This window comes from Pseudomassariella vexata (assembly GCF_002105095.1).
Source record: "Pseudomassariella vexata strain CBS 129021 chromosome Unknown BCR38scaffold_9, whole genome shotgun sequence".
Taxonomy (NCBI): domain Eukaryota; kingdom Fungi; phylum Ascomycota; class Sordariomycetes; order Amphisphaeriales; family Pseudomassariaceae; genus Pseudomassariella; species Pseudomassariella vexata.
This window is the reverse complement of record NW_024467964.1, coordinates 80,069-93,547: the sequence shown is the minus strand read 5'-3', so window position 1 is coordinate 93,547 and position 13,479 is coordinate 80,069. Positions and strand designations below refer to the sequence as shown.

Sequence of the window (13,479 nt, the reverse complement as noted above, 5' to 3'; positions counted from 1 at the left end):
AGTCGATTTTCCTGGAAAGGAGGGAACGTCTGTCGTCGTGGCAAGAAATGATAGCGGGACTACAGGCAAGAGAAGGAATAACTCTATCCTAAGTTCTAATTTATACACAACCTGGAGTACGAGATCCAAGGGGGAAGGATTTCACATCCGTTCCCGGCAACAAGAGCGATCTAGCATCCTGAAATAGTAACCTGAATCGTGTCAACTCCGGTGGATGCGAATTCTGAATAATGCTATGGTGTATTCTAATCCATTTTTTCCCGCAGAAGTAGAGAACAAGCTACCCAAATTTGCGCTACACTATAATAAAGGCGAAGATGACCGACCGAACCTCAACCTCTCTAGGATCAAGCTCTCGTCCGGCATCTCCAAGGACATCAACGCATCAAACTGCAAATCAAAAATGTTCTAACCCAAGACAGACAGCCAGCTTGGAATTGGTCATTTTTTCCCCAGCGCCACATATCAATTCCATCGCAGAGGGCCAGCCGAACAGATGCGCTGAGCAGCGTCGAGGTAGGTGAAGTCGTATTTTAAACCACTTCGTCTGCAAAACGCCGAACCTATTGAAAATCTGAGGACGTCTGCTATATACACGATCGTCAAGGACATCAGCCGCAATGGCGACGCTGAAATTACCGCATTGCGAAGTATGCAACCATGGATAGCGCTCAACGCGTCTTTCGTCAATCTTTCCGCCAACTCCCGAATTTCATGCATCAAATAAAGAAAGTTGCTGGCTCAAATCCATTGCTGTCGGGTGCTAGGTTGCTCAATATGCACAGACAAAAAACCTTTCAGTCGTCAAAGACGGCATCGCAATGTGTATAAAGTAATCAATTGGGTACAAAGCAAAACCCAATAACGATAGAATGGTATCTTCAGTGCAAATGACACGACAAATGAGTACAACCATGCACATATGCATATATATGTAATCGCTCGGAAAGACGTGTTTGTAGATGCGACGAAGTCACTACATGTGGGACTAATCCCTCAGCCGATTTTTGGAGCTCTGATGATTCAGGTTCGTTCCATTGCTCATGAACATCATGGTGCTCTCTCTTCGTGAAGCCTTGTTGTAGGGCTGGTCGTAGGAGGCAGCAGAGCCGTCGGTGTAATTTTGTTCGTAGAGGGGTCGGTCATAGCCAGGGTTAGGTCTGGCTTGTCCTGGTATGTCGTAGCTTTCATATGCCGGACGGAGTGATGTCTGCGAGCCATTGCCTAGCTGACCATAATACTGCGGCTCGTAACCCAGTTGACGGGCCGCGGAAGGAGCACGCCCTCCAGCATTCATTAGAGCGGGAGGGGGTGTGGGAGTTGAGCGTTGCTGTTGTTCCATGAGGCGTTGTCTGTGAGGCGAGCCCGCTGCATTCGAAGTGGATGGGCGACGAGATTGATCGGTAGGGGCTCTCGAGTCCGCGTCAGAAACGGGTGAGGGGAGTTCGTACTCTTCAGGCTCGATCCCAAATACGCCTTCGTAGTTCTGCAAGAGCAGGGCAAAGACTGGGGCAGGTATGTTGAGCGTTGGAGAGAATACGATGCCAACGTTTCTGACAGTCATCTTGTTTGTGTCCGCGTGGTTGATAATCTTGATGAGGAAAGCAATTAAATACCGTAGCAGTGTACCGTTGGCCTGAGGAAGGAGCTGTACGAGCTCGCCCAATGCTGAAATCTTTTCCGAATGGCTGGACATCTCCGTGATATGTTGAAACTGCGGGTGGAGATCCCGCGTAAGTATGCTGGTAGGGAGCTCTCGAAGATATAGCTTCAAAAGCGAGGCAACAGCATGTATGTCGTAATAAGTCTCATCGGTGACAATGTTGACATCGCCCTCGAGGTTAAATCTTTCGCGCAGTTGTTTGATGACAACGTTGGAACCGCTGAGACGGAATATACCCTCCTCCCGGATGGCATTCTTCGCGTCCAAATATTGAATGCAACGGAAGACGACGGCCGGTAGTGGCACGTTCACATCCATGGGGCCATTGAATCTGACGGCGTCAGCCAATGGCGCGCCAAACACTTGACGAATGGGTCCCCGATATTCGTTACTTGGTGGCGCCACGGCCGCCGATCCACCGAAAAGAGCGTCGTGGTCGTCGGCGGTAGGCCGAGTCTTGGGGCCAAACCCGAAGAAGCTGCGTTTCCGCTGCTTCTTCTCTTCAATGGAAGGCCCGGGGGGCGCCAACCCCGCTCTAGCGCCCCAAGACGATCCATCCGAGATAACCTGGGGATCTCGCGGGGCAGAAATCGTGTACGAAGGAGGAAGCCGTTCTGGCGCGGGCTCAGGGGTGCCGGAATATTTGCGTCGGGACGGCACACTGTCAGGCAGATCGCCTTGCTTTGTGCCTTCATAGTTGATTCCGATCAAGCCTTCTTGACTGCTCGCACGAGCAATATGCGATTTCCCCTGGCCTTGTGTGTGATTCTTTCTCTTCGGGTTCGCACCGTTCGCATGTGACGAGCCAACAGAGCTTTGGCGGTCATGTGCGACGCTGGCCGGTGATTCCTCGTCTCCGGGTTCCTTGTAATCAATCCATCGAAGCAGCGCGTCAACCCAAAGGTCGCGCTCCGAGTCGCTTTCGGCGCATAGCACATGCTTCACGTGACTGGAAGAGTCCTTTTTCTTGGGTTCCAAGACCAAGAAGGCGTGTCGATATTGGTTATCGAGTTCGTCGTTGGATCCCCTCGCAGGAGAGTCATCACCCGCCTGCTGCGATTGCTTCCCAATTTGGGCATTCTGCAGCTTGATGGTACCCAGATGCGCTCCACCGGGCGTCTCGTAGTATCTCAAGTGGGGACCATCGAGAACGAAAAATCGCGCCTTCCAGCCGCCAAAGTTCTTGCCCCTCTTGGTGAGATAACCACTCCTAAATGGCCGTCCTCCAGGACCGGTCTTTTGGGTGGCGGTTTCCACACCTTTATTCACAGCGGTTCCAGTGTCGTCGGAATTAGGCGGTAATGTGTTCGTCGAAAGGTATCGGCACAGTTCCAAGGCTGTTGCTATGTCTAATGGGGTATTAAGTAGCTCGTCAAGATAATAGTTCAGGGCGACACGACGAGCGTCTAGCTTCGCGGGGGCATGGCCGCTGAACAGAGCCCGATCGGGGGTCTTGGCAGTGAATGCAGCGCATTGTTTGAGCCTTTGGTCGAGCTTACCAAGGGACGCCGAGTCCTTTTCGACCCTCCAGAGCTCTCCACCTTGTGCTCGGGAGTAGATGGCTAGAGTGAAGACGGGGTCTTCTTCCAATTGCGTGAGCGAGATCAGACTAGCTCTCGAAGGCCTCATGCGAGACGACGCAACTTTGACATCGATTGACGGCAGAGCATTGGGCGGCAACAAAAGATCCGGAAATTCGTCGGTGATGAATCCCTTGAAAACCCTGGTCCGCTCAACCGGGCTGTCACGACTTGCCGGCGGGCTTGGCTGATCTGCTTCTGTCGGTTGCTTGACAATGTTGAGTGGTTTCGGGGAGGACAACCCGCGAGGCTCTGCCAGTGGAGGGCTAGAGCTAGACAAGGGAGTGTTTGGAGGTAACGGGATGGGCTGTCGTGGTGCGCGCGGTGACAATGGAGCAGCGGGCATGCCCATTGCTCGGGGCGAGTGGGGAGGTGAAGTGACAGATCCCATACCCATCGGACGTGGGCTGGCCGGCAATCCAGGGCTCAGCATGGGCGCGGGAACGGCGGTGATCTGCAGGGTCTGTCCGCTGAGCACACCAGCAAGTGACGGGATGTTGTCGCGTGCCATCGACGAAGATGGAGCTGCATTAGGTTGTGAGCTAGACGGGAATTCAACTTGGGTGAAGGAGAATTCCGTTTCCTTCGGTGGCGTTTCTTTCTGGCTGCTTTTTTTGCTCTTTTTGGACAAGCTGCGCATCTCGGCTTCTTGTAATGCTAGAATCTCTCTCTTTTCGTCGTCTTCTTCTCGCGTTCGTCTTCGCCCCCGTCGCTCCGTTAGTGGCATTTCATCTACTTCCAACAGAGAGTCGAAGTCCGAGTCCGAGTCATTCTCATCCTCGGGCGAAACGGTTGCGGCGACATTTGCGTCCTTCTTCAGCTGCAGCGGAGCTGGTGGGGGCTTTCGCGGCGGAGGAGCAGATGGTGGCGGAAATTGTGCGAGGTTCTCCATTGTCGGCGACAATGGCGGCTTCGGAGGCGCCGTGCTCGGAGGCGCCATGCGTGGGGGCTCACTCGGAAGACTTCGCGAAGGAGGTATGCTAATATCGAGAAGAAGGTCCTTCGGAACACTAGCGGCCATCTTGGCTTCTTCGGCAGCGCGATCCTCTTCCTCGTGGTCGAAATTTCCCAACGCATGTTCCTGCGGCTTGGGCATGGCGTGAGTCGGGTCCAACAGCTCACCCATCGCAGAAGGCATGCTATTCGTCATATGATCCGCAGGTGGCGTAATAGGATAGGGTGCCATCGACATGTCGATGGGCGACTGTTTGATGCTGTCCGAGTCGGGGTTGGACGGTGACGCGGGCACGTCGACGGTCAGTTCCTTGGGAACATTAACGTCCACGTGCGGGACGATGGTAGCCGTTGACTGCATCGACAGCATAATATCATGTTTGGAGCGATCGTCGTGGGCAGACATGACTTCCTTCATCTTCTTGCGGTACTTCTCCTTGTCCTTGAGAGCCCGCTCCAGATCCTTGTTGAGGCCCAAGATCATCGCCCTTTGCTTGTCGACTAGTCGCCATAGCTGCGCATTCTGCTGTGATTGCGATTGCTTCTCTTTCAGCAGATACTGAATGACAGCCTCGGGGCTTCCTGCGGCCTTTACCAAATTGGCCACTTCCTGCGGTCCAGCAAGCGTATCTGGCGAGTGCTTGGACGAGGAGTTGGAATTGGTGGAGTCGATTGATGCCGTTCTCGGTGTTCCCTCGGTCGCCTCGACTCTCGAGGTGCTCGATCCGCCTGCCATGGCCGGCAAGCCTGCTGGAGGCTGGTTGCTCACAATTGGGTCGGAAACACTTCTGGTGTCATTCGGAGGAGGAGGGGCAAGGCTCGTTCTGTAATTGATCACGGGTTAGTTGCTGTGTTCTGTCCCACAGAGGGTAGCTCTGCGTCTTCAGGAAAGCACAAACCCGGGTATTTTCTCTGCTGGCGTGATGGGCGGAGAAGGGCTCTTCTGGCGGTAAGTTCCTGGGACGAGAGGGCGCTTGAAGTTATCGTCGGGCGATGGAGGATTACGAAGAGCACCGTCTGTTATCCGGGATACTGACGTGTCGTAAGTCCCCTGGGGGAAGTCGCTAGGGGTTAGGCCTGCGCTCGTTGGCGGAGATATTGCAGTGCTGATGTGCAGTGGACTAGTTGTAAATTTCCGTGGTGATCTAGTAAGGAGTAGAGTCCGAGTCAGCGCGCTGGCGAGCGTTTCGACGTGAGAGTTTCACAACAGGGTTTCCCATTAACGGCGCCGAGAGTCAAAAGGCCTCGGTAATAAAACGCGCGATGAGAGAATCAAGAGGGTGGGAAAAAGGTGACAAATGCGCAATCAGAGCCGCCAGGGAGAAATGTAATTAGAAACAAAGAAAACCTCGAGCAGGAAATCCGGTCGCAAGAGAGGGAACGTTACGAACTGAAAAGTGACCTTGAACGTGCCCGGGCCCACTACTAGTTGAAGTGCATAATAGTAATTCTTTGCTCACCTCGCGCTAGTCGTCGATATGGACAGTGGCCGCGGCGGCGCTGCTGCTGGGGCAGACACGTCAACGGCCTTGCTAGTGTCAGCAGTAACCGTAGCAGTAGCTTGTGATAAGACTTGGGTTTGAGCGGGTGTGTAGAGTTCTTGGGGATTCACGTGGGCTCCTTTGCCTATTGTCGGGCTGTCCTGGGTTGGTGCGGCAGCCGGAGACATTGACATCTGGGCGTTGGGCGGGTTCTGACTACACTGGAGGGAAAGCTGCGACATTGGTGCACTATGCAGATGATGCACTGCGTACCCGTTGAGGCCTAGACCAGCCAATTAAAGTTGCAGGGTACTGGGAGCCAGAGGGGGGGCAGTGGTCAGAGCTCTGTTCGCAGCACACCTCGTCCGGCTCACTGAGGTTTCGAGACGCCTGGATTGACCCTGATTGACGTTGTTCTTTGTGCGAGGTGGTACAGTGTACTGTCTAGCTGTCGGCAGCGTAGGGTGCAAGGGCTCGCCTTCAGAAGAACTGGAGAACGGAGTCTAGCATCCCAACTTTAGGAAAAGCGCATGGACGCGCGGATGGGATACTGGCAAGTTCGTGCTGTGATGCTGCAAACGGACCAGGGAGAGAACGATCGGTTTGGCTCTGGTTCTGGCTCTGGTTCTGGTTCTGACCTTAGTTGCCTGCTGGAACGAAAACCAACTACAAAAAGAGAAGAGCAAATATGTTGAAATTCAAAACGTGGAAACAACTGCTGCTCCTGCTAATTCTTTCGACAGTGACATCAGTAGGGGGTTGCTACTACCCTGCGGAGGACAGGTAGATCGCGTGCATTTGCAGAGATGGCTTGGGAAATGGTATATTTGCCGTGTATGGGAATGCCAATCACACCTAGAAACAGGTAGGTTTCCGTTGATGACCACGACACCTACCCATGTCTCATCGTGCCAGAGCAAGGTACATTCGACGGCGTCCCAAACTCCTCCCTTTATCAGTGACAGTCATCAGTCACGTCTGACAGATCGATTAAATTGCGTTTTCTCCCCTCGCTCGTCGATCTGCCAAGTGCCAGGGTCTTTCTCCACCAAAAGCGCATTGACGAACGCAGCAATTTTAGCGGTCGTTGAGAGGCCTGGGAGCCCTGGTATTCGCCGCATGAAGCACCGTCCAACCTGCACCGTCGCCTGCAGCACCATGGGTAAAAATCTGAATGTTCTTGTGGTTATTCCAAGGTAGGCACGTGGAGCAAGTCGCCGCACGTAACATGGACTACAAGACCAATGGCGTCACTTGTCAAATGAACAGACGCAGCATTGAAAACAAAACACAAAGAACCAGAGTCCAGAACTCGTCCCCTGCAGAAAGAACTCCAAATCAATCGGTGATGGCGCCTGTTAGGGCGCTACAAGCCTAACAGCCTGACAGGGTCTCGGTGCTATTTTCTTCAGACCCCGGATTTTTAGCTGCGCTCCCCAGGACCTTAATTAAAGTCCCTTGGTCGCGAGCCAGGGTGCATTTGCTAGCCCCTAGCGCCGTTCGGAGCATTCTAGTCACATTGGTCTTCGAGCTGAGAGCACTGGGAAACCCAAGCGCTTCGGATATCGAAAGATAATCGCACCTGACGTGACCAGCTTTGTTTTATTTTACATTATGGTTACTAGCCTCTTGCGAATCAGACGGTGGGGGGCTTGCATTGCTCCCAACTACCGGATTGCCCTGTCGAGATTGAAGGTTAAAAGTCTGCACGAAAACGGTCTAGATGTGAAGGCCTCTGCTTAGAGATTGCCTCTTTCGGCCACATCGTTTACTGGCGGCGAGGCGAGAGAATCCACAAGTTGCTTTCGCTCCCCCATGTATCATGCAGGAGGTCGGAGCGAGCTTCTGCAAGAACAGCGAAATGTCCTCAATGCAACAAGGCCCCTCCGCCATGACCAGTGAATACGCCGTGGAAAAGGACGAATTCGAGTGCCATCGCGCACATGCAGGCGACACGTTCGAAAACTTTCCGCAATTTACCTACTGGCCATGCTATCATCGCATTTCTTCATGAGGAACAATATAAACAATATTTTATGGAAAGGTCACAAGATCCAGCCAGATCTAGCTTTTGCTACAGCCTTACCTGCAAGCGACGCAAGCAAGGTTATGGTCTTGCTATTCTTCCAAGCGTCACCCGTTCTCAGAAACCCATGCGGGTGATGAGCTTCAAGGACTTCGGGAACGAGCAAACAAACAGTGGTCCCATGATCAAGACGACGTCTGACCAAACTTCCGCGCAGGCAATGTCTATCAAACCTCGCTAAATCTGCACTGTATTTCAGCCTGACACAAGACCAGATCCTGGGTAACCTGAGCGCTTCGAGAAACCGATTCGAAGTTTCGAAGGACCCCGCCAGCCACGTCGCCTCGAAGGACCGGGCTAAAACGCTGACATTCACGCAGTCTCATAGATACCCGGATTGTAGACACCACACCACTCATTGGCATTTGCATGTTAAGATCAACAACAGTCGCATCAGCGAGAGATTCGGATGATGCACCGCACCGACAATGAAGATCGCAGTGGGCCCCTATTCATTGCGGCCGGTCAGGGTCTCCGGCTTTTGCGTTATCCGGAGCAGAGTCGAACGACATCTTTCGGTATCCGTCAGAGCCGCCAGAAGCGAAGTGGCGTCACCCACCCGGCCTCGTCAGTCTCCGCAGAAGGTGGATGATATGGAACTCATCGGCCCATTACGTCTTCAGATCTAATATTCAGCACAGATCTCTTGTGGGCGAAGCCATCATCAGCTAGATGAGCCTCACGCCTCCACCTTCACTCCATGTGGGGTTCGTGATCTGCCTTACTCCTCGACAGGTTTAGCCTCTGTACGTGATGAGATGGCGGTGTGACCGTCAACCTACCAGAACAGCGCTCCCATTTGTGTCATCAAATTCACCTCAGCATCTGCTACTTGGTCTGGATTGCGCTTCATCCATGATGTATCAGTTGAGAATTGGGCAAATCTCCCCATCCCGTAACGCGCGTAATTTCGCAGATGCTCGAGCTCACTGGGAAACCCCGTCTGCTGTGCTTGATTGGATTCATCGACCCGGCCGGCAAGTGGTGCCGCCCCTGACCTTAAGGTCCGAGGCTATCGAGGATGCAACATCATGAACAGAAGCATGCCGCTCGATGTAACGATGAGGTCGAAGTTCATCCTGTGCAATCTTAGGTTTCTTGGAACTCGTCCGTTCGACTGCCTTCGGCCGGCCGCATTGCACCGCTCACTTCGGCGCCAGTGCTGGGCTGCCATTCGACTGATCCAAAATGGCAGCAGGTAAAGCTTGGACCTCTTCCATTGAGCTTTGTCCTTGGAGCAACGCAAGATTCCAAACCCCCAGCGCTAGAAAATATCTGTTGCTTGACATTCCCCAGCGTGAAACACTCTTGCAGGTGACAAGAATATGTCCGACTCACCAGCGACAGGCGATTTGAAATCCAGTCCACACCTCAACACCTAAACACCTACAGCGCATCGTCCGTGCGATGGTACTAGAGCTTCTTTTTCTAGCGTCGACTACCTACCTACCCGGTCAAATGGACTGGGTAGATCTTTCTGCGAGTCAAAAGGTAAATTCGACGGCTCTTCATGCTCATGGACCTGGTGGCCAATCAACACTCTCGAGGTTGCCATTCGCAAGACGGACGCCACAACATCTGTTTGACATGCCAGATTTCCACGACTGATAGCAAATCAAGGAGAATCGGATCCGCGTCGGCTCAGTAAGAGAGGCTTGATCCTGGCAGTGAGTTAGACCGTTGGTGATTGGTGCGATCAGATGGACGAATCGCTCAAAGTCACGATCCGCTACTCTGCCTACTATTTAATGAGCTTCTTGCTTCTCCTTGGCGATTAATTCTTTCCTGTGGCTGGGTTAATCGATGTGGTTTTACGCCAGTGCCACGACACTGCGTTTCTCCGCGAGGCTGAACACCGCTGTCAAGACTTGGATGCGCAACAAGCATGTTGCTGTGAGCTGCTGAGTAGCATCGCCGGTCCCGGATACACGAGGCCAACGCCGCTGGGCACACACCAGTCCACACGCATAGATCATGTGAAGCTGTCAACTGCTGATGGGGGTAGGATGTTCATACTCGAAACAATATCTGATCGGAATGTAGAAATTCCCCGCCGGAACTGGGAATGTGAGGGGCCCCCAAACAGGGGCTTCATTACGATGCTTCAATGCCCAACAAAGTTCCAATGACTCGCACTCCCAAATTTCGATATCAGCATCAACCAACATGGGGCAGGCCAAGAGGCTAAGAGATCAAAAACTGACAGCCTCATGGTCAGCTTCGGCCGTTATCTAATGGGAACTCCATCAGCTGAAGACGCTTTGGGCCTTAGCGCGCGCCCTTTCCTTCCCTTAGGGTTCACTGTCTTCTTGTCTTCGACATTTGCGGTAACACGCCAGCCGGCCGAAGGGCCGAATTAAGTAATCTTATTCTCGTATGCGAATTGAGACAAGATCTGGTAAAGCTAAGACCTCCAAGTTACTGTCGAACAGTGGGGCGAGTAAGAAGGTGACGAATTTACATAGTACGCTCACGTACGACACTTCTTGTATACTTTACTGAGGATATAATTATCACACCCAAGTGGGGACTTTGACTTTGATCGGCGACCTCGTCTTGACGGGATGCCAGCGGCTTGGTAGCATTGCTTCAGTATATCAGTCCTGCTATATGAAGGTGTTGACATGCCAAGCCCTCCTCGCCTCATTGCAATTCGTCTTCCCTCACAATCGGGCGGCCGCACCGTAAATCCCACGCAAACCACCCATCATTCGACAATGACGTCTATGTCTCCCTTTCGCATTGAAGAGTGCCGCTAGCGTTCGTCCCAATCGCCCTAGTAGTTCATGGGACTTGAAACGGGAGAACCGTATTGAGGACCACCTCATGATCTTTTGGCTGAATGGGCTATAGTTTCAGAATCGGTTTCACCGTGGCCTGGTCCATGCGCCTGTCGGTCGTCTGCGACCTCTCAGATCAAGTGAAGTCGGTCACAGTTTGGATTTCCAAACAAGGCAGCTGGGAGAAGTCTAGGACCGGACATGTCATGTGTGCAATTGCTCTCCCTGACAGTTTTTCCGCCTGATGCTTCGATTTCGTGGTCCGGCCAGAGAGGCGGCGACCGATTCCAAATTTGCGATACGAATACGATTCTTATTAATCAGCTTTTGTGCATCTCCGAATCGACCACTTACTAGGGCGAGTCCATGACTTCATCGGCCTTGTAATTGATTGTTAAGGGCTCAATGACCTCTCAACGCGGCAGGCTTTGGGTTGCAGCGAGACTCGTCTACGCGTCGACTCGGGCAATCAGTCAGTCCGAGGGAGGATATGTCAGCGCTCTCTGTTTCTGGTCAGTCTAGGAGTTCGGTTGCATCGCGCACTACGTTGAGGTTATCACTCGCCGTCAAAACGGGCGATTGGGGTGTGGTAGAATCGCTTCCCTTTCTAGGACTGGCCGTCGCATGGAAGCAACAGCCGGCTTCGAAAAGTCACAGCCATAGATCAAGCAAAGTATTGCACTTCACGTAACACGAAGAGATTCACTTTTCGCTACGACAGCCTTCGTCGAAGAGTAATCTCAACTCTTGAGGGCGTCCGCACTGAGCGCGAGAACCGAAACTTTGCAATTTCATCTCGTGTCGTCGAGCCGCTTTGCGGATGGCACTTATCCTCAACTTGGAGGCTGGCAGGCAGAGGTCATGGATTGCTGACGTAAGTGACATATGTGCCATTGGTCCTGTTGCTACTCCTATCTTGTAGTCCAAAGGCAGCTGAGTAGCAAGCATATGACAAGGATTGAATGCATGTGAGAAAACGAGGAGGATATGTCTATGCTCACCTTGCTTAGTCGCTGAACATGGTCGCGTATCAGCAAGTGCATGGCCGTCGTGAGCCAGACGTACTTCTAGTTTGAGTCGCTGCTAATTCTGCCTGAAGTGGTCAAATTCAAAAAGTAAATGTCCATTCCGCCGGGCTGGTGTTCCCTCCGGAGTTGGTACTCGATCAAAACAAATCCTGAATATGCCATATGGCTTCAAACTCATCCGAACCAATGGACTGATGTTGGGTTTCCAATCATTATTTTACCTAATCCTGATCGTTAGCACATCCTCAAAACCCAATCTCCCTTGGCAACCTGACGGAAGTCGATATCTGGGCTCGTATAACTGTTGATTGTTTGTCATTTCATATCATCGAGGGGTTTATTATGGATAGTATTGTGCCTCGACTGGGAATAATCTCGTGAGTTAACTAACAAAGTAAAACGTGGAGGTGATATTCCGACATATTCGATGAAATTGAGGTTATTGGTATCAGTCTAAGAGGTCTGTGCCTCTTTCACCCGCCAGCTGGTTCGAGACAAGAGCCTCAATTACTAGTTTCTTGTATTGGTCGAGAACTAGGTTCTGTTCTTGAATGCTTCCTTATCACACATAACGTCGTGGATGTTGTCCACCTGGAGGTCCCCTAGTCAACAAGTTACTAACAGATCCGAATTCAGGAGATGATAAACTACTGCACTATTTTAGCCTAAGGTTAAAGTCAAGGATGTTATCTGGCATTAAATACAAGTCACGTACTTTAGGGGTCTCATCAAGCTTCATGTATAGGCACGAAGTTTTCTACCACAAGTGATTTATTCGCCTCAGAGTAAAAACATCAGTCAACCATAAGCCTTCGGGCCTTTAACTTTAATAGTTAACATATTTAACGAGAATATTGAGGGGTTTTAGATGTGGCAGTACCGTGAGTATTAAACGCCGATTGCCTTCATTGTAAGAAATAAAGGAGTCTCTTGTGACTATGACTCCAAAACGTATTACTCTGTTGTCGAGACTTGGTCTAACTGAATCATTTACAAATCGCAGGGATACCATGTTTAAGCTGGTGGTCTAGACTCCTTAGTCGTCCTGCCGATCCAGCAACCGCTAGTTTACTTATACCGCCAGACCAATCTGCGATTTGCTCACTCAAGTCTTAACTATGGAGCTCAGGGGGCCTCGTAACGGAGTGATTCACTCGACCTATTCTGGACTCCCTCCACCACCCATGGGCCATTACAAGAAAGTTAAGAAGGCGTGCGCACAGCCTTTCTACAGAAACTCTCATTCGTGCTATCGGATAGAGTATCGACGCAAGCTCGACTTGAGGAAGAAGACCGGCGGTCTGCTCGTGACTGGCCACGCCTTCATACACTGGTATCAAAACATGTCAGAGGTGGTACCTGCGCAGCCACCATCACTACTTAGTTCCAGACCAACAACACTAGCCTAGCTTTCTTGCCTCACATAATACACTTCATTTCTATTGTGTGTCCCTCAACAAAACATGTCTCTTAAAAGGATAATAGGCATACACTCACAACAAATAGAAAGCAACTTATCGTTCCCCGACAAATGAGATGTATCCAATATGATGTTGACCGAAATTATCAAGAGTATTACCGTAGTGGTGGATCTTTTCCGCAACTTGCCGAAGCCATTTTCTGCGCCGTGTGTGCCCACGGCATTAGCAACCACATCGCGAAGTTCTACCAAAGAAGCCGCCTGGTATACAATAGCCTTGCTTCGCGCTTGATATACCGCATCGTTTGCGAAGTGTTGGGCAGAAGAACGGAACGCTTTCTCTGTCATGCCACTATTTCCTGTCACGGGTGAGTGTTATGCTGTCATCAAGTATAGCGTTGTGGTTTAGCTCTAACTGGGACTTTCTGCTTGATACTACGATTGAGTTGTCTCATAGGAACCCATATTAAGATGCCTAGCATCAATA

At 51.5% G+C, this 13,479-nt stretch overlaps 2 protein-coding genes across 2 annotated transcripts; both read right to left on the bottom strand.

Annotated features, from left to right (window-relative positions):
• Positions 1 to 854: 854 nt before the first annotated feature.
• Positions 855 to 6,148, bottom strand: BCR38DRAFT_232223 (uncharacterized protein). Its single transcript, XM_040854325.1, has 3 exons — positions 5,658 to 6,148; positions 5,097 to 5,342; positions 855 to 5,021 (listed from the first exon to the last, which is right to left on the bottom strand). The coding sequence occupies exons 1-3, from the start codon at positions 5,918 to 5,920 to the stop codon at positions 989 to 991; spliced, it is 4,542 nt and encodes a 1,513-aa protein (XP_040713906.1). The 5' UTR covers positions 5,921 to 6,148; the 3' UTR covers positions 855 to 988.
• A 6,536-nt stretch (positions 6,149 to 12,684) lies between these two features.
• On the bottom strand, positions 12,685 to 12,876 carry BCR38DRAFT_345749 (uncharacterized protein; the record flags this gene model as incomplete). The annotated part of the gene is made up of 1 exon (XM_040856204.1): positions 12,685 to 12,876. A coding segment is annotated over one exon (192 nt), but the record flags the coding sequence as incomplete, so codon positions are not given.
• Between the last annotated feature and the right edge of the window lie 603 nt (positions 12,877 to 13,479).

Bases quoted from the DNA above. Each gene is read 5' to 3' on its own strand.
- BCR38DRAFT_232223 (XM_040854325.1), bottom strand. From the start codon at position 5,920: ATGTCGCAGCTTTCCCTCCAGTGTAGTCAGAACCCGCCCAACGCCCAG. The intron at 5,343-5,657 runs GTGAGCAAAGAA...ACTCCTTACTAG, and splicing joins ATATCGACGACTAGCGCGAG to ATCACCACGGAAATTTACAA. The intron at 5,022-5,096 runs GTTTGTGCTTTC...GATCAATTACAG, and splicing joins CCAGCAGAGAAAATACCCGG to AACGAGCCTTGCCCCTCCTC.